At 40.2% G+C, this 18,900-nt stretch overlaps 1 protein-coding gene across 5 annotated transcripts in view; it reads right to left on the bottom strand.

The window, feature by feature from the left end:
- PRKDC (protein kinase, DNA-activated, catalytic subunit) overlaps positions 1-18,900 on the bottom strand; it is a 202,964-nt gene that overhangs the window by 32,024 nt on the left and 152,040 nt on the right. For all 5 annotated transcript variants that reach the window (XM_053929460.1, XM_024578234.4, XM_045186077.2 and 2 more), the window contains 2 exons: positions 5,155-5,344; positions 1,636-1,810 (listed from right to left, as the gene is read on the bottom strand). In XM_053929460.1, coding sequence (XP_053785435.1) covers positions 1,636-1,810; positions 5,155-5,344 — 365 coding nt within the window. The remainder of the gene's footprint in view (positions 1-1,635; positions 1,811-5,154; positions 5,345-18,900) is intronic.

Genomic DNA, 18,900 nt, shown 5'->3' with positions numbered 1-18,900 from the left:
CCACAAAGCAAAAAATCTAGAAGAGATATACAGGAAATAAAGAGAAAGGAATCTAAACACAACACTACAGAAAGTTGTCAACATACAAGAGAATAAGAGAGTAAGAAAGCAACAGAGAACTATAAAAACAATCAGAAAACAATAAAACTACATACTATTACTAATTATTTTAAATGTAAATGGATTAAATACCACAATCAAAAGACAAAAGGATAAAGAAGATGCAGCACATATACACCATGGAATATTACTTGATAATGAAAAAGTGAAATCTTATCATTTTTGACAGCAAGAATGTATCTAGATGGTATTATGCTAAGTGAAATAAAACAGAGAAAGAACAATACTATTAAATTTCACTCATATGTTGAACCTAAAGAACAAAGTAAATGAACAAAGAAAACAGAAGCAAACTCATAGATACAGACAACAAACTGACTGATGTTTGCCAGAGGAGAGGGGGGTTGGGAGGCTAAATGAAAAGGTGAGGGGATTAAGAAGTACAAACTGGCAATTACAAATAGCCACAGGGATATAAAGTACAGCTTAGAGAATGCAGTCAATAATATTGTAATAACTGTATATGGTGTCAGATGGTGCAAGATTTACCAAAGGAATCACTTCATCAACTATATAAATGTCTACCCACTATGTTATACCACTGAGACTAATACAGTATAGAATGTCAACTGCAGTTGGAAAAAAAAAAGGTCTGGTTCATTGTCTTACTCTGTGGCTCTAGAAAAGAAGACTACCTGGCTCCGGTCAAGCGAACAGCTTAGCTTGCAGAGATGTGAGGAGGCGTAAAAGAGAAGGGTGGTCTCCCCGCAAGTCCCATCAACTACACCACCCCGCTCATCCATGAGAAGACAATTCTGACAGATTTCTCTCAGATACATGACAACAACTATTAGCTCTGCTTATTTCACAAGACTGTTACAAAGTACAACCATACTGTAACTACTAAAAAACTAGAATTATTTTTATGAGTACCAATGTTTATCTTCATATCAGCACACTCCTCTTAGACTTCCTTCCCCCTCAAAAACACATAAAATATTTAAATCCATTGTAAGGAGGATTTTCTGATCCTGGGATCAATAAGGAAAGACCACTTTTCCTGGCTGCACATTCCCTGAGGCCGATTCCCTGTACTGCTGAAGAGGCAAATTTGGGAATATGGTTGGGAGCATGTCCACTAATGGTGCTACGATGTACCTTTGGACATGAGGTGACAGTGCTAGCATACCAGGTCCAAAACCCACACAGAGAAAGTTCTTCTTACCTCAGTCTTAAAGGCTACATTGTTATGAAAAGAAAATCTGAGGAGGATAAAGGCTTTTCATATCTAATTTTTTACAAGGTAATTCTTATATGTAAACATAGTTTTCTAAATAAAATATTAGATTCATAATCTGACTTTGTATTCAAAACACTTGTACTTTCAATTCCATTTTATAGATACAGAAATAAAAGCTCCAAATGTCAATAGCAATAGTAGGATACAAAGAACCCTGGCTCCAAAGATTCAATTCCCAAATGTCAAATAAAGCAACACAAATAATAGTTTTAAGAGACATAGACATAATATAAAATAGCATTCTTAAACTTAAATAGGTAAGAGCAGTCTAATACCCAACAAAGAGACTGTTTTCAACACAGTCAGAATCTGCTCAGGATGCTTCTGGGTCTGGCTCCGGCTGTGGCTGAGTCGACAGTAGCTGTGCGCCCACTTCACCAGCCAATCATCTTTTGCTTTTGACTCTCTATGCAGCTCCTTCAGTAGTTTCATGGCAAGTGAGAAATTGTTCTATATAACGGGAGAGAGAAAGTGGTTTGATGACATAAATATAAATTTAGAAATAAAACTATTTTACAAAAGAAGTTTTTTTGTTAATAAAGCCTCGTTTCCTTTTTACATGACACAATTCACCTTAGAGCAGCTGATCCATCTCCTTAGCTTAAATTAAATGCTTTATGATCCACTTCAAACCAGCCATGATGAGACCCCCCCCACACACAATCTCTCTGTTCAGAGCACACTGCCATTCCCAGTCTCTCACCTTCGTGATTTTGTTGGAATACATCTTATACCTATAACACACTTGTCTCCTCTCTAAGTCCAAATCCTACCATTCCCATGGAGCCAGGTTGACATGCCTCCTTCTCTATGAAGCCTTCCTATTCCAGGCAGAATTTCTCTTCTTCCCTGTGCTCTTTTAGCATTGTTGACATCTTTTCTCTTTGCCCACCTCATGCTGCTGTTAGCTTTAAGGGCAGTTCATGCGCTGTCACTAGACAGTGACCATGCAGGCAGGGGTAGTATCTTTCCTCCTCAGAGTGTGGGGTGTAGTTTCTGAGCTACACCATGATCCTCGTCATGAGCCAAAACTCCCTCACCACTAAATTCTTAAACTCAAACCATCCCATTCTGACCACAAACCTGCTCTTCCACTCACCAAATTCCTTCCACTGTAACCGTATAACCTACGTAAGATCTCTGGTAACTTTACGTGCCTTCATTCTGCTATTATTAACACTTCCTTCTATGCCCAACTAAGCAAACCAGCATTCCCACCATTCTCTTAGTGGTACTCGCAGAGCACTGGCTGTTACGTGTCATTTGCCAGGTGTCACACCCATCTGGAAAACCCACACTCTGGGTTAATCGAAGTCCATGCCTTCTCTGCTCTTACACTTACAGACTCACTGGAGACAATGCTAGCCAGGTTCAATGCCATCTGACAAGCTGTCCACACCACAGGCCAGTCATCTTCAAATCTCCTCACTTTCTTCAAGTCTCCTTCCTGCTCACTAGCTGCAGTTGACGTCACCTCCCACTTCTCAGAGAAAACAGATGAGCTCTCTCGCTCTTCCTCACACATGGAAGCTCATTCTTCCTTCCTGCCCTCCAGTATGACACATCACTCGCCTCTGCCCTGAGTCCTGTCCCCGTCAACCTCCACAAGGAATCTTATTTCACCAGTGAATCCTCCTCTGTCAAATCTCTCCTGATCTATTAGTTCCTTTCATTAGGATTTAAACATCTCCAGTCTCTTTTATCCACAGAAAATTTCCTCCATGACCCTACTTGTCATGGTTTGTTGAGGAGGAGCCTATGCTCACTGTCCATATATCCTTTCTTCCAACTTTTATCCATCCCTCCACCCACTACAGTCTCATTTCTTTTACTCCAGTGAAACTGGATCTCACCTAACTCAACATCAATCTCCTTCTTTTATTCTTTTAAAGATTTTATTTATTTATTTTTAGAGAGAGGGGAAGAAAGGGAGAAAGAGAGGGTGAGAAACATTGATGTGAGAGAGAAACATCTATCATTTGCTTCTCGTGTGTCCCCTGACCGGGGACCGAACCCACAACCCAGGCATGTGCCCTGACCAGGAATTGAACTGGTGACTCTTCGCTTTAAAGAATGATGCCCAACCAATTGAGCCACACCAGTCAGGGCTGAATTCTTAAAGTTATAACACTCACTTTGTTCTGAACGTTTTACTTGTCTTCATCACAAAATGTGACAGAAAAAAATTTTTAATTTTACTTGTTACTACCAAAAAACCCCCCCTACCTTTCTGATGCAGTATCCACATAATTATTGTACTGCAGAGTTCCTGTGTGAAATGCCCTGACTGGGAATTGAATTGGTGACCTTTTGCTTTTCGGGATCATGCCTAACCAACTGAGCCCCAAAGGTCACTTTTCAATCTTTTCACATTCACTCTCTTTGGTACTGACACTTACGATATCTGGCTCACCCCTGTGGTCTCACAGTTCCTTTGCAGACAACTCCTCCTGTGCTTACCCCACAACTATTGGTCCGTTCTGGGGATTGATACTGGTTACCTTATCCACTCCCATGGTTTCAGTGATATGCTGATCACATTGAGACCTCCATCAGTAGTATAACTCTTTTTTTTTTCTTTTTAAATCCTCACCTAAGGACACGTTTATGAGAGAGAGAAACATCCATCAGCTGCCTCCCAGGTGTGCCCTGACCAGGGACAGAACCCACAACCTTTTGGTGTATGGAGGATGATCCAAGCAACTGAGCCACCTGGCCAGGGTACCTTTTTCTACAGAGCTTCAGATTTCTTATATACAAATTATTTAATGGAAATTACAACTTGTTTGCCTTAAAGGCCTTGCAAATTCAATATGTCTCAAAATCAATGTAACATCCTCTCCACAAACTATTCTTCCTCTTGCATTCCCATCCACTCAGCTACTCAGTTAAAAAACCTGTGTATCATCCTTTCTCCCCCCAGACGGAACTATTCACCATGTCTCATCTGAGCAAGTCTTCTCATTTTCCTTAAATCGTCCATTCACCCTCATTTCTTTAATCTCTAACCTAGATATGGCCACCATCATCTCTCACACAGGTTAATACAAAAGCTTGCTAATCCTCTGCCCTTTCTTAGATCCTTTCTTATCACGACAACCGAAGTACATTTTAAAATTGCACATCTGATCACCTTCATTACAGGGCTTTCTTGTACAAAGGTTCAGAGACATTAAGTAGGGGCTAAAATTTAACCTTTGCTCCAGTCAGGAAACCAAGTGCTCTGCACCATTCCTGGGTCTTACATGTTGCTCCCACTGCCCTATTTCATCCCTGAGTTCTCAGCATTACCTCCTACTCCTTTCCCTGTCCCCGTAAGGCTAAGTATGGTCCTTCCCATGTGACTGTCTTTTAATATTACATATTATAATTGTTTGTCTATTTGTCTATATTTTGTTCAACGTGGTATCTCTAGCACCTAATGAAGTGCTTGGTAATGAAAAGAGGCAAAATTCAAGTTTCATTTCTGCTATTTTGAAGTTTTCAAAAGTATGGGAAGGTTAAATTGAAAAAACCTGAAGGTTTTATGTCATCTGAAGATTTAAATTATTCCTTTTCTCTTCATCTCCAACATTACTGGTATTAATAATTAACTCTATTTAGCCAATCTTTATATGTGAATATATTGATAAAATATTCTGGATAATTTTAAATGTTTCTTATTTTCTTATAAAGAGAAAAATTAACTACTCAATTATGATTAAGATTCAGATTATAAAGAAAAGCTAAGTTAAAAAAGACTAATTTGAGAAAATTCTGTGACACACCAGAAGAACACAAATATGCGTACCCACCTGTTTTCTTGCGCTCTCTATCATCTTCATTTTCATGGAAAACTTACAGCTCTTAATCAGAGAACAAATATCCTCTTCCTGCTCCTGCACTTCCATCCTGTCACTGGAACCTGCATCCCCATCCATGCTCATACTATGATCATCTGGAAGAAGAGTGAGTTTCTCCTCTATTTTGCTGAGAAAGAAACATCTACAAAAAACAAACAATGAGAATGCCTCATGCAAGAAATCTTTGACATATTGAAGGTTACTGGTTTGCATTCACAGAAAAAAATTCTACAGATATTAAGTGTTTGCTTATTTTCTGGACTAACTTTCCACTCACCCAGGAATTAATTTCAATTTTCTTAGAAAAGCTGGGGCCAGACAAACTAGTATGTCTCATATATCTCTTCCTTTTGTTTCTTTGGTTATTCTAGAGATAAAAGCCTCTCTAATAACCCATCTGCTTCTGTGTTCCTTGGCCTCTACCCAATAAACAAGGGTCCCTGCCTTCCCAAGAGCTGCTATGGTTTTTTTAAGCTTATGATTTTAATTATAAGAATAAGCAAGTAAAAGTAGTGTAAGTACTTAATAAATATTTGAGGAAATAATTAAGGAATGAAACATAAATGTTACACTACCAGTATGAATAAAGGGCCTTGGGCTCAAAGAAAGCAGAGGGGGGATGAATAGGTGACGTGGATAACTTTTCAGAAAATAAGGTGGACTTTTTCCTCGGCTTTGATAAAGGGATTCAATTTCAGGTGATAGAGGAGGTAATTAAGTTTCAGATAGAAGGAACCAGTTAAACAAATGTAGAGATCTGTTATAGAGCATAGTGTGTTCGTGCATCAGATTGTGGAGAATGGAGCCAGGAAAAGAACCATGTTCCTACTAACAACAGCGTTCTGGTTCTGGTACGTCAGTGTGAGCCCCTACAGCCCATGCTTTTGCTGTTAACACCTAGAAACTCTGGGTAACATGCATAGTATAGTCACCCAAGAACTCTAAGGGCATATAAAAGACAGCAGACTGCATATGCAAGGAAGTCAAAACCGGGAGATGGTATGAGGTTCCTGTTTTTTCTTTCTTTCTCCAGTTTTGCCGTAGGGTAACAGGAGTTGTAGAGTGGTGTGGCAGCATGAGTAATTATGATTCTAATAGAAACCCTCTCGTATTGTGTCGGGAGAACCTTGAAACGAGCCTAGGCAGACCAGAGATTGTTATGGGACCCTGGAAGGGAGAAAGCCAGAGAAGGGACCCTTTAATTCTGTACGTGAAGCCACACAGGTCTTGGCCTACCCCCAGAAGTATGCACGTGCCGGACGGACTCAACACAGTGAAGGAAAGGCTTGAAAAGTGAACTAAAACAGAAAGCAATGCAGAGTCTACTATCCAAATCTAAGTGGGATCATATAACGTACATTGTCTTGACAATAATGAAGAACTCAGAGTTGACACAAGATGATATTCACAGTTTCTAAGATATAATAGAAAATTAACTGATATACAAGGCACCAAGAAATTGTATTGTTCTCAGTGGAAGACAGTTGATGCATGCCAACAGGAAAAAACAGTCCAAATACAGACACACATATACGTCACGTACAAATAGGCATATCTCATTTTATCGCAGTGGCTGGAACTGAATGCAGTATCTCTGAGGTATGTCTGTATATCAATATATTACTTCAACAAAATGATAAAAGAACATTTCATCAATAAGACATAGCAATCATCATTGTATATGTGCTTAATAGTAAAGTTCAAAATACAGTAAGGAAAAATAGAATTACATAGAGAAAAACAGACAAGTCCATTATCATAGCAGATTTTTGAAGACCCTATTTCAGCAGCTGATAGAACTGTACAAAAACAATCAGTGAAGACATATAGAATCTGAAAAATACCATGAACCACTTTGAACTAATTAAAATTTATCAACATTAGTTTGTTGAGCCAGTTCTAGCCAAGATGGAGGCGTAGATAGAAACGCTTTGCCTCCTTGCACAACCAAAAGAAGGATAATAACCAATTTAAAAACAATAAACCACCAGAACTGCCAGAAAATCAAACTGCATGGAACTCTGACAAAGAAGGAGTTAAAGAAATATTCACCCAGACCACTAGGAGAGGCAGAGACGGGCAGCTGGGCTGAGAGGAACTGCAGCAAGGCGAAGGATGGCATGGGCCAAGTGGGGCTGGCTGACCAGGAAACTTAAGACTCAAAACTTCTAGCTACAAAATTCTGTGGGGGTTGCAAAGATGGGAGAAACTCTGTCTCACAGGAGAGTTCATTGGAAAGTGGGGATAGAGTGGAGCAAGACAGCAGCATTGTTCCCTCTGACCCCTCCCCCAAAACAGCGCCAGGAGACTCAGCAAAGAGGGTTGCTCCACCCTAGTGAATACCTAAGGCTCCACCCCTTACTGTTGTAAGGGGTGCACAGACAAAGAAATATGTCTCCAGCGAAAGAACAGATCAAAACTCCAGAAAAAGAATGAAGTGGCAAGGAGATAGTCAACCTATCTGATGCAAATTCAAAACACTGGTAATCAGGATGCTCACAGTACTGAGATAGGCCACAAAATGAAGGAAGAAATGAAAGCTATACAAAGTGAAATAAAGGAAAATAGACAGGGAACCAACAGTGTAACGAAGGAACTGGGACTCAAATCAATGATTTGGAACAAAATGAAGACATAAATATCCACCTGAAACAGAATGAAGAAACAAGAATTCATGGCCAAGATGGGGGTATAGGTAGACACACTGCCTCCTCGCACAACAAAAGGACAACAGCAAATTTATTGATTTTGGGGGGGAGCATTTCTTTTTTTTAATTAAATATATTTTATTGATAATGCTATTACCGTTTTCCCATTTCCCCTCCTTTATTCCTGTCTGCCCTGCACATGCCCTCCCACCCACATTCCACCCCTTTAGCTCATGCCCATGGGTTATACATATAAGTTCATTGGCTTCTACATTTACTATGCTATTCTTAATCCCCCCTGTCTATTTTCTACCTACCATTTATGCTACTTATTCTCTGTACCATTTCCCCCTCTCTCCCCCTCCCACTCCCCTGTTGATAACCCTCCATGTGATCCCCATTTCTGTGGTTCTCTTCCTGTTCTAGTTGTTTGCTTAGTTTGTTTTTGCTTTTGTTTTAGGTTTGGTTGTTAATAACTGTGAGTTTGTTGCCATTTTACTGTTCATATTTTTTATTTTCTTTTTCTTAGATAAGTCCCTTTAACATTTCATATAATAATGGCTTGGTGATGATGAACTCCTTTAAGTTAACCTTATCTGGGAGGCACTTTATCTTCCCTTCCATTCTAAATGATAGCTTTGCTGAATAGAGTAATCTTAGATGTAGGTCCTTGCCTTTCATGACTTCAAATACTTCATTCCAGCCCCTTCTTGCCTGTAAGGTCTCTTTTGAAAAATCAGCTGACAGTCTAATGGGCACTCCTTTATAGGTAACTGTCTCCTTTTCTCTTGCTGCTTTTAAGATTCTCTCCTTATCTTTAGTCTTGGGTAATGCAATTATGATGTGCCTTGGTGTGTTCCTCCTTGGGTCCAACTTCTTTGGGACTCTCTGAGCTTCCTAGACTTCCTGGAAATCTATTTCCTTTGCCAGATTGGGAAAGTTCTCCTTCATTATTTCTTTATACAAGTTTTCAATTTCTTGTTCTTCCTCTTCTCCTTCTGGCACCCCTATGATTTGGATGTTGGAACATTTGAAGAAGTCCTGGAGGTTCCTAAACCTCTCCTCATTTTCTTGAATTCTTGTTTCTTCATTCTGTTCTGGGTGGATGTTTATTTCTTCATTTTGTTCCAAATTGTTGATTTGAGTCCCAGTTTCCTTCCCTTTGCGGTTGGTTCTCTGTCTATTTTTCCTTATTTCACTTTGTATAGCTTTCATTTCTTCCTTTATTTTGTGACTGAGCTCAATGAATTCTGTGAGCATCCTGATTACTAGTGTTTTGAACTATGCATCTGATAGGTTGGCTATCTCTTCATCGCTTAGTTGTATTTTTTCTGGAGCTTAGATCTGTTCTTTCATTTGGGCCTTTTTTTTTTTTTTGCCTTGGTGCACCTATTACATAGAAAGGGGTAGAGCCTTAGGTATTCACCAGGGCAGGGCAACCCACCTGGCTGCGTGTTGACACTGTATGTGGGGGAAGGGTCAGAGAGGGAACAATGCTGCTTGCTCTACTCTCTGCCGATTTTCAGTCACTTGCCCCACTACCCACAAGCAGATTGGGCCCTTCGAGTGTTGATTCCTGGGTGGGTGGGTTTGTATATGTTCAAGGACCCTGTGGGTCTCTCCAATGAACTCTCCTAGGAGGCTGGAGTTTCTCCCACTGCCACTTCAACCCCCACAGGTTTTCTTAGTCAGAGGCTTTGAGGATTTATTTCCTTGTGTTGGAACCTTGGCTTTGGCTGTCTGTTGGGCTCCCCAGTTGTTCCTCCCAGTTTATCTGCACGCAAATGTGGGACTGCCCGCTCCGCCAGCCACGGCCTTGCCCGCCCTGGTCCTCCAGCTACAGCCTTGCCAGGAGTCCTCTCCTCCTGGTGCCCATCTCTGCCCCTCCTACTGGTCTGCATGAATGTTTCTTCTTTATCTCCTTGGTTGTCACACTTCCATACAGTTTGATTTTCTGTCAGTTCTGGTTGTTTTTTGTTTTTAAATTTGTGTTGTCCTTCTTTTGGTTGTTCGAGGAGGCATAGTGTGTCTACCTACGCCTCCATCTTGGCTGTAAGTGTGTTTATGACAACAAATTTAAAAACAAAAAACAATCAGAACTGCCAGAAAACCAAACTGTACAGAAAGCTGATAACCAAGGAATTAAGGAAGAAATATTTATCTAGACCAGTAGGAGGGGCAGAGATGGGAACCAGGTGGAGAGAACTCCCCATAAGGCTGTGGCTGGAGGATGGGGACAGGCAAGGCGGTGGCTGGTGGAGCAGGCTGTCCCACATTTGTGTGCGGAAAAACTGGGAAGAACAACCGGGGAGCAAGACAGACTGCGCAACTCAGGGTTCAAGCGCAGGGAAATAAAGCCTCATAAACTCTGACTGAAAAAACCTGTGGGGGTTGAGACAGCAGGAGAAACTCCCAGCCTCACAGGAGAGTTTGTTGGAGAGACCTAGTGGGTCCTAGAGTGTACAGAAGCCCAACCACCAGGGAATCAGCACCAGAAGGGCCCAATTTGCTTGTGAGTAGCAGAGGAAGTGACCAAAAGCCGGCTGATTGCTGAGCAAGTGGCCTTGTTCCCTTTCGTGCCCCTGTCCCACATAAAGTGCCACAATGTAGCAACTTGGGTTGCCCCGCCCTGGCAAATACCTAAGGATCCTCCCCTTACTAACTAATAGGCATGGGAAGACAAAAAAAATGGCCTGAATGAAAGAACAGATCAAAGCTCCAGAAAAAACACAAGTGACAGATAGCCAACCTATCAGATGCACAGTTCAAAACACTGATAATCAGAGGAGGCTCACAGAAATGGTTGAGTATGGTCACAAAATAGAGGAAGAAGTGAAGGCTATGAAAAGTGAAATAAAGGAAAATGTACAGGGAACCAACAGTGACAGGAAGGAAACCAGGACTCAAGTCAATGGTTTGGAGCAGAAGGAAGAAATAAACATTCAAACAGAAAAGAATGAAGAAACAAGAATTCAAAACAATGAGGAGAGGCTTAGGAACCTCCAGGACAACTTTCAATGTTCCAACATCTGAATCATAGGGGTGCCAGAAAGAGAAGAGGAAGAACAAGAAATTGAAAACTTGTATGAAAAATAATGAAGGAGAACTTTCCCAATCTGGCAAAGGAAATAGACTTCCAGGAAGTCTAGGAAGCTCAGAGAGTCCCAAAGAAGTTGGACCCAAGGAGGAACACACCAAGGCACATCATAATTGCATTACCCAAGACTAAAGATAAGGAGAGAATCTTAAAAGCAGCAAGAGAAAAGGAGTCAGTTACCTAAAAAGGAGTTCCCATAACACTGTCAGCTGATTTTTCAAAAGAGACCTTACAGGCAAGAAGGGGCTGGAATGAAGTATTTGAAGTCATGAAAGGCAAGGACCTACATCCAAGATTACTCTATTCAGCAAAGCTATCATGTAGAGTGGAAGGGTAGGTAAGGTGCTTCCCAGATAAGATCAAATTAAAGGAGTTCATTATCAGCAAGCCCCTATTATACAAAATGTTAAAGGGACTTACCTAAGAAAAAGATGAAGATCAAAAGCTACGAACTGTAAAATGATGACAAACTCACAACTATCAACCACTGAACCTAAAAACAAACAAACAAACAAACAAAACAAAACTAAGCAAACAACCAGAACAGGAACAGAGTCACAGAAATGGAGATCACATGGAGGGTTATTAGCAGGGGATTGGGAGGGGGATAGAGGGGACAAAGTTACGGGGAATAAGTAGCATAAATGGTAGGTAAAAATAGACGGGGGAGGTTAAGAATAGTACAGGAAATAGAGAAGCCAAAGAATGTATACGTACAACCCATGGACGTGAACTAAGGGAGGAGGGAATGCTGGAGGGTGGGGGTTGCAGGGTGGATGGGGGATGAAGAGGAGAAAAAAATTGGGATAAGTGTAATAGCATAAACAATAAAATATACTTAAAAATAAAGAATAAAATGCCCTTGTTTAAATGAAAAAATTTATAAACATTACCTCCAAGAACTGCAGAATATATAGGATTTTCAAGCGTAATAATATATTTACTAAAACTGATCATATGCTAGACCATAAACCAAGTCTCAATAAATTTAAAAAGATTGATACCATAGGTGGTTTGTGACCACAGTGGAATTATTTTAGAAATCAATAATATTAAGGAGGACCGAAAATTCACCTATTTGAAAATTAAAACAGTTCTATTTTAAAAAGAAATCACATGAACATTAAAGTATTTTGAACTAAATTATAATGTAGCCACAACATACCCCAATTTGAAGTATGCAGCTAATGTGATGCTTAGAAAGACATGCATGACTTTAATGTTTATATTAAGGAAAAAAGTATAAAATCAATGATCAAAGTTTCCACTCCAAGAAACTAAAAACATAAGAGTAATGTAACTTTAAAGAAAGTAGAAAGAAGAAAATACTAAAAATGAGAGCAGAAGTGAATGAAATAGAAAACAGATAGATAATAAATAAAATTAGGAAAGGCAAAAGCTGGTCCTTTGAGATCAACCGACAAATCTCTACAACTAGGCTGATCAAGGAAAAAAAACCAAAAACAAAACAGAAATCACAAATATCAGGAATGAAAAAGGGGTTCCCACTCAGATACTACAAATAATAAACTTTATGTCAACAATTTGACAACTCAGATGAAATGGAAAAATACAATTTAACAAAACTGACACATAGTAATATAAAATTTAAATAGTCCTATATTTATTGAAATTACATGCATTATCAAAAATGTTCCCCAAAGCAAAACCCCAAGCCCATTTGGTTTCACTCATAAATACTTTCCAATGTTCAAATAACAAATAAAAAGAATGCTACATTAACTTTTCTAAAAGGGAGAAGGGAACTTGACTGAACACATTTTATGAAAACAGCATCATCCTAATACCAAAATGTGACAAAGACAATACAAAAAAGAAAATTACAGACCAATATCCCACTTGAATATAGACACTACAATTCTTAACAAAATATTAGCAAATCGGAAAATATATAAAAGGTATCATTATAACAATACAGGTTACCCCAAGAATGCAACATTTGTTTCACATTCAAAGAGCAAGCAATGCAAACAACCATGAACACAGAGGAGTGGTGTCATCAAGATGGAGACACAGGTTACTCTCGAATTCAGTCCCCTTCACAAGAAAACCAACTAACTCGTGAACAAAACACCAATGTGAAAATCCTAGAACACAAGGATATGTCCTACACACTAACCCCATCAACCCTCATATACAGAGACTGAGGTGGACTGCCTTCCAAGACTGTGACCTTATGGCCCATCCCCCAGATGGGCAGAGCACTGCTCTGAGAGGGCATCCCAACCCCCACCCAGGAGCCTACAGTTTCTCAAGTGAAAAAAAGAGCACCCAAGGTGAACATCCGGCTACCCCTGTGGTGTGGGTCACTATTTGGTAGGCCCACTCAGGTCTCATCTCACAGGGACTGTGTGGGGAATCTGTGGGGCTTGATCACTGCAGATCCGACTATGACATTAGGGGGTGGGGCTTACAGCAATTAGGCCTCCGATCTTGGCAGACTAAGTTCCTACTCAATAGAAGTGCCCAAGTAGATGTCCTAACCAAGGGCTCTACTCATCTGCAGAGCCAAGACGGTAGCCTCGTCTGGCAGGGGACTTTGAGCACAGGTCAGCCTGACTTGCTTCCTAAATAAGAGCCTTGCCAGCTTTGAGGCCTGTTCTTTGGCCCAGCCCTGGCAGGGAAGCTGATCTGTAGCCACATCCACTGCTGAATACAACTTCCAATCCTGCCAACAAGCAAACTTAACCAGAGCTCCTGAGAATCTGTGTAGCCAACCCTGTTGCCCCAATTACAGTAGCACTTGAGCAAAGAGAGCTCAGCCAGCAGCCCTGTGTCACAGAGCCAATACAGTGACCCCATCTGACAAGAGAGCTCAGTAGGTAGTTCTGCCTGATTTTGTCCCTAAACAAAGTGCAATGCCAGCACTGGGGCCAGTTCCGAAGCCCTAACCAGGCAGGAATGATAATTTATAGCCCCGCCCACTACTGAATACAGCCTCCAGACTGGCCTGACCAGGAATCTTAACCAGAGCTCCCCAGATCTGTATAGCTCATCCTGCAACCCTTATTGTAGTGGCACTTGAGCAGGGAGCCCAGATGGAGGCCCTACCCATCAAAGCCAGGAAAGTGGCCCATCAGGCTGGGAAACTTGGTGTACAACCCTGCTTCAGTCAATTTCCAAACAAGAGCTTTTCCATCCTTGAGGCCTATACGGTAGCCCCACATGGGCAGAGAAACTAATTTGTATGCCTGCTTACTGCTGAATAGAGCCTTTGGCTCTCCTACCAGGGGGCCTTGCAGGCTTGAGGTTACCACCCCTAATGGGAGACTGTTTGGATCTGCCCTACTAAGTCTCAGACACTCCACCCAACTGAGTTCAGTTCTGCAGAGAAGGGAAGATACCTTAGAAATAGCACATTCAGAGTGTGAATCCCTCGGAGTCTACTGTCTGGGGCCAGGACAAAGTGCTTAGCCCCCTCCTGCAGGCTGGGCTAGCATCGTCCCCAACAAGATACTCTTCTAATCTGTCCGCCTGAGTCCAGTGGCTCTGCCTGGCAGAGCTTGCCCCTGCAGAGGGGACAGCTGGCTGCATCCAACCTGAAATCACAATGCCCTTCTCCTAGGGGAACTAGAGTTGGGGAATCTGGCAGAGTCTGAGTGGTTTGGCTCTGGAGTAGGGACCACTTTTCCCTCACTCAGTGCCTGACCACATGACCAAAAAGGGGACCTACAAGCCCCATCCTCCTGACCCTGTTTGTCCCACCCTACGGAACTTGAAATCTGTGGAACAGTCTGTGGGTCACGGACAGCAGGGGCCCACTTTACAGCCTTTTTTCAGAAGGCTCTGGAGGAACACCAGGCAACCTCAGCAGGGCAGAGTAGCTGAGAGGTAGAGGCAGACCTCAGGGAGCTTCAGACCTTTTATATATCTGCCCCTAGCACTAAGCTAGAGAAAGCTGACCTTCGTACACATATTGGCCTCTCCACACACACCCAAGCCCAATGGATGCAGCCACAAACAGTAAAAAGTTTGGTAGCTCCAGATAGAAAGCCCAAGGCTAGTTACACACAACATCTGACATTGACCGATACCTGAACCCCACCCAAGTGGACCCAGAACCAGCAGAACCAGTAGTGGGCTTCAAACCACACCAGAGCTTAACCCAACTAGCCACACAAGCAGCACACCCAAAGGGGGATTCTGGCAGGCACCACATGGTCCAAGCACAAAATAAGTTTGTTTCCCAAGGTGTTATAGCCAATTGCCATCACCCTATCTACCAGACCCTGACTCAGAAAAGACCCTTGTGATCCCAGAAATGTTATCTCTAAACCATACCTCCTTTCTTTGATATGCATCCCTATGTAAGCTAAACTCAATAAAAGCCCATTGAGAGAGAAGCAAAAGACCTTTCTCCTCTGAGAGACTGGTCAGCCTTCCTCCCCAAGCAGATCATGTCTTGGTAGAATTATTCTCATCTGCAGCAGCCACGGGAACTCTGCTGGATGAAGCTCCCAACACTGTAGGGGACTTTAATACCCCACTGTCAGTAATGGAGAGATCTTCCAGACAAAAAATCAACAAGGCAACAGTGACCTTAAATGACATACAGGATCAGATAGAACTAATTGATATTTATAAAACATTTCATTGCAAGCAGCAGAACAGACATTCTTCTCAAGTCCACATGGAACATTCTCAAAGATAGACCACATGCTAAATAAGTCTTAACAAATTCAAGAAGATTGAAATCATATCAAGCATCTGCTCTGACCACATTTTTGTGAAACTAGAAATCAACTACAATAAAAAGACCCCTGAAAAACATTCAAACACATGGAGGCTAAACAGGATGTTTTAAAATAATGAATGAGTTAACAATGAGATCAAGGAAGAAATTTAAAAATTACCTGGAGAAAATGAAAATGAACACACAACAACCCAAATTCTATAGGACAGCAAAGCAGTCCTGAGAGGAAAGTACATAGCATTGCAGGCCTACCTCAAGGCATAAGAAAAATCTCAATAAACAATCTAACTCTTCACCTAAAAGAACTTGAAAAAGAACAACATGCAAACCCAGAGTGAGCAGAAGGAAGGAAATATTAAAGATCAGAACAGAAATAAATGACATAAAGACTAAAAAAACAATACAAAAGGTCAATGAAACCAAGACCTGGTTCTTTGAAAATAAAAACAAGACTGATGAACTTTTAACCAGACCCATCAAGAAGAAAAAGAGAGAACCCAAATAAATAATATCAGAAATGAAAGAGAAGTAACAACTGACACCACAAAAATATAAAGGATTGTAAGAAAATACTATGAACAATTATATGCCAACAAATTGGACAACCTGGGTGAAATGATAAATTCCTAGAAACATACAATCTTCTAAAACTGAATTTTGAAGTCAGAAAACCTGAACAGACTGATTACAATTAATGAAATTGAAGCACTAATCAAAAACTCCAGCAAACAAAAGTCTTGGACCAGATGGCTTCACAAGTGAATTTTATGTAACATTCAAATAAGACCTAAAACCTACCCTCCTCAAAATATTCCAAAAAATTAAAGAGGAGGGAAGGCTTCCAAGCTCTTTTTACAAGGCCCACATAATTCTAACTACAACATCAGATAAAGACACTACAAAGAAAGAAAATTATAGGCCAATATCCCTGATGAACATGGATGCTAAAATCCTCAACAAAATATTAGCAAACTGGATCCAGCAATACATTGTATAGATTACACACCATGATCAAGTGGGATTTATTCCAGAGATGTAAGGTTGGTACAATTTTGTAAATCAATAAACATGATATAGTATATCATATAAACAAAATGAAGAATAAAAATTAATCGATCATATCAGTAGATGCAGGAAAACATCTGATAAAATCCAGCAGCCATTTATGATAAAAACTCTCAGCAAAGTGTGAATAGAGGGATCAATCTTAACATAATAAGGGCCATGTATGACAAATCCACAGCCAATATCACACTCAATGAGCAAAACTAAGTGTTTCCCGTAAGATCAGGAACAAGACAGCGACATCTGCTTTCACCACTCTTAAACAACATAGCACTGGAAGTCCTAGCCACAATAGTCAGACAACAGGAAGAAATAAAGGCATCCAAAACGGGGAAGGAGGAGGTAAAAGTGACATTATTCACAAATGATATGACATTATACATAGAAAACCCTAAAGACTCTACTAAAAAAACTAATAGATCTAATAAATGAATTAGGCAAGTAGTAACATACAAAATTAATATTCAGGAATTGATGGCATTTTTATACAACAATAATACACTATCAGAAAGAGAAATTAAGAAAAGAATCCCATTTACCATTGCAACAAAAAAGATAAGATACCTAGGAACATATTTCACCAAGAGGTAAAAGACCTACTGGAAAAGATTAGGATATTGAAGAAAGAAACTGATGAATATAGAATAAGTGGAAGCAAATACCATGTTCATGGATTGGATGAATTAGCATCATTAATATGTCCATACTATCCAAAGCAATCTATACATTCAATGCAATTCCTATTGAAATACCTATGGCATATTTCACAGGTCTAGAAAAAAATGTTCCAGAAGTTTTTATGGAACCATAAGAGACACCGAATAGCCTCAGCAATCTTGAGAAAGAAAAACAAAGGTATTGGAGGTATCACAATACCTGATATCAAACTATAAAACAAGGCTAGTGTAATCAAAACAGCCTAGAAATGGCATAAGAACAGGCATATAAATCAATGGAACAAAATTGAGAGCCCAAAATCAACCCACGCCTTCATGGTCAATTAATATGTGACAAGGGAGGCAAGATTACACAATGGAGTGAAGAGAGTCTCTTCAATAAGAGGTGTTGGGAAAACTGGACAGGCACATGTAAAAAAATAAAACTAGACCACCAACATACAACATACAGAAGAACAAACTCAAAATGGATAAAAGATTTCAATGTAAGTCATGATACCACAAAAATCTTGTAAGAAAATATAGGCAGTAAAATATTAGACATCTCTTATAGAAATATTTTTGCCAATGTATCTTGGACAAGGGAAACAAAATAAAAATAAACAAATGGATTACATCAAACTAAAGAGCTTTGCACAGCAAAAGAAACCATCAACAAAATGAAAAGGGAACACTCTGAATCGGAGAATATATTTGTTAATAATACATCTGATAAGGGGTTAATTTCCAAGATATATAAATAACTTATACAAATCAACACCAAGAAGACAATCTAATTAAAAATTGGGCAAAGGATCTGAATATACACTTCTCCAAAGAGGACAGACAGAGGGCCAAGAGACGTATGAGAAGATACTCAACATCACTAATCATCAGAGAAATGCAAGTTAAAACCACAATGAGACATCACCCCACACCCGCCAGAGAGGCGACCATCAATAAATCAACAAACAGCAAGTGCTGGCAAGGATGTAGAGAAAGGGGAACCCTGGTGCACTGTAGATGGGAATGCAGCCACTGTGGAAAGCACTGTGGAGTTTCCTCAAAAACTTAAAAATGGAATTTCCTTTTACCTAGCAATTCCACTTCAGTGAATATTTCCAAAGAACCCCAAAACATCAACTCAAAAGAATATATGCACCCCTATGTTCACTGCAGTGTTATTTATAATAGCCAAAATCAGGAAACAGCCCAAGTGTCCATTAGTAGATGACTGGATAAAAAAGCTGTGATACATTTACACAATGGGATGCAATGTAGCTGGAAAAAAAGAAGGAAATCTTAACTTCTGTGACAGCATGGATGGACCTGGAATTTATTATGCTAAGTGAAATAAGCTGGTCCAAAAAAAGACAAATACCATATGATATCTGTTATATGTGGAACCTAATGAACAAAATAAACTGACGAGCAAAACAGAATCAGAGGCATAGATACATGGAACAGACTGATAGTGACCAGAGGGGATGGTGGTCTGGGGACTGGATGACAGAAGGG

This window comes from Desmodus rotundus, chromosome 8 (assembly GCF_022682495.2).
Source record: "Desmodus rotundus isolate HL8 chromosome 8, HLdesRot8A.1, whole genome shotgun sequence".
Lineage (NCBI taxonomy): Eukaryota > Metazoa > Chordata > Mammalia > Chiroptera > Phyllostomidae > Desmodus > Desmodus rotundus.
The sequence above is the reverse complement of the archived record's forward strand: the minus strand, read 5'-3'. Positions and strand labels throughout refer to the sequence as shown.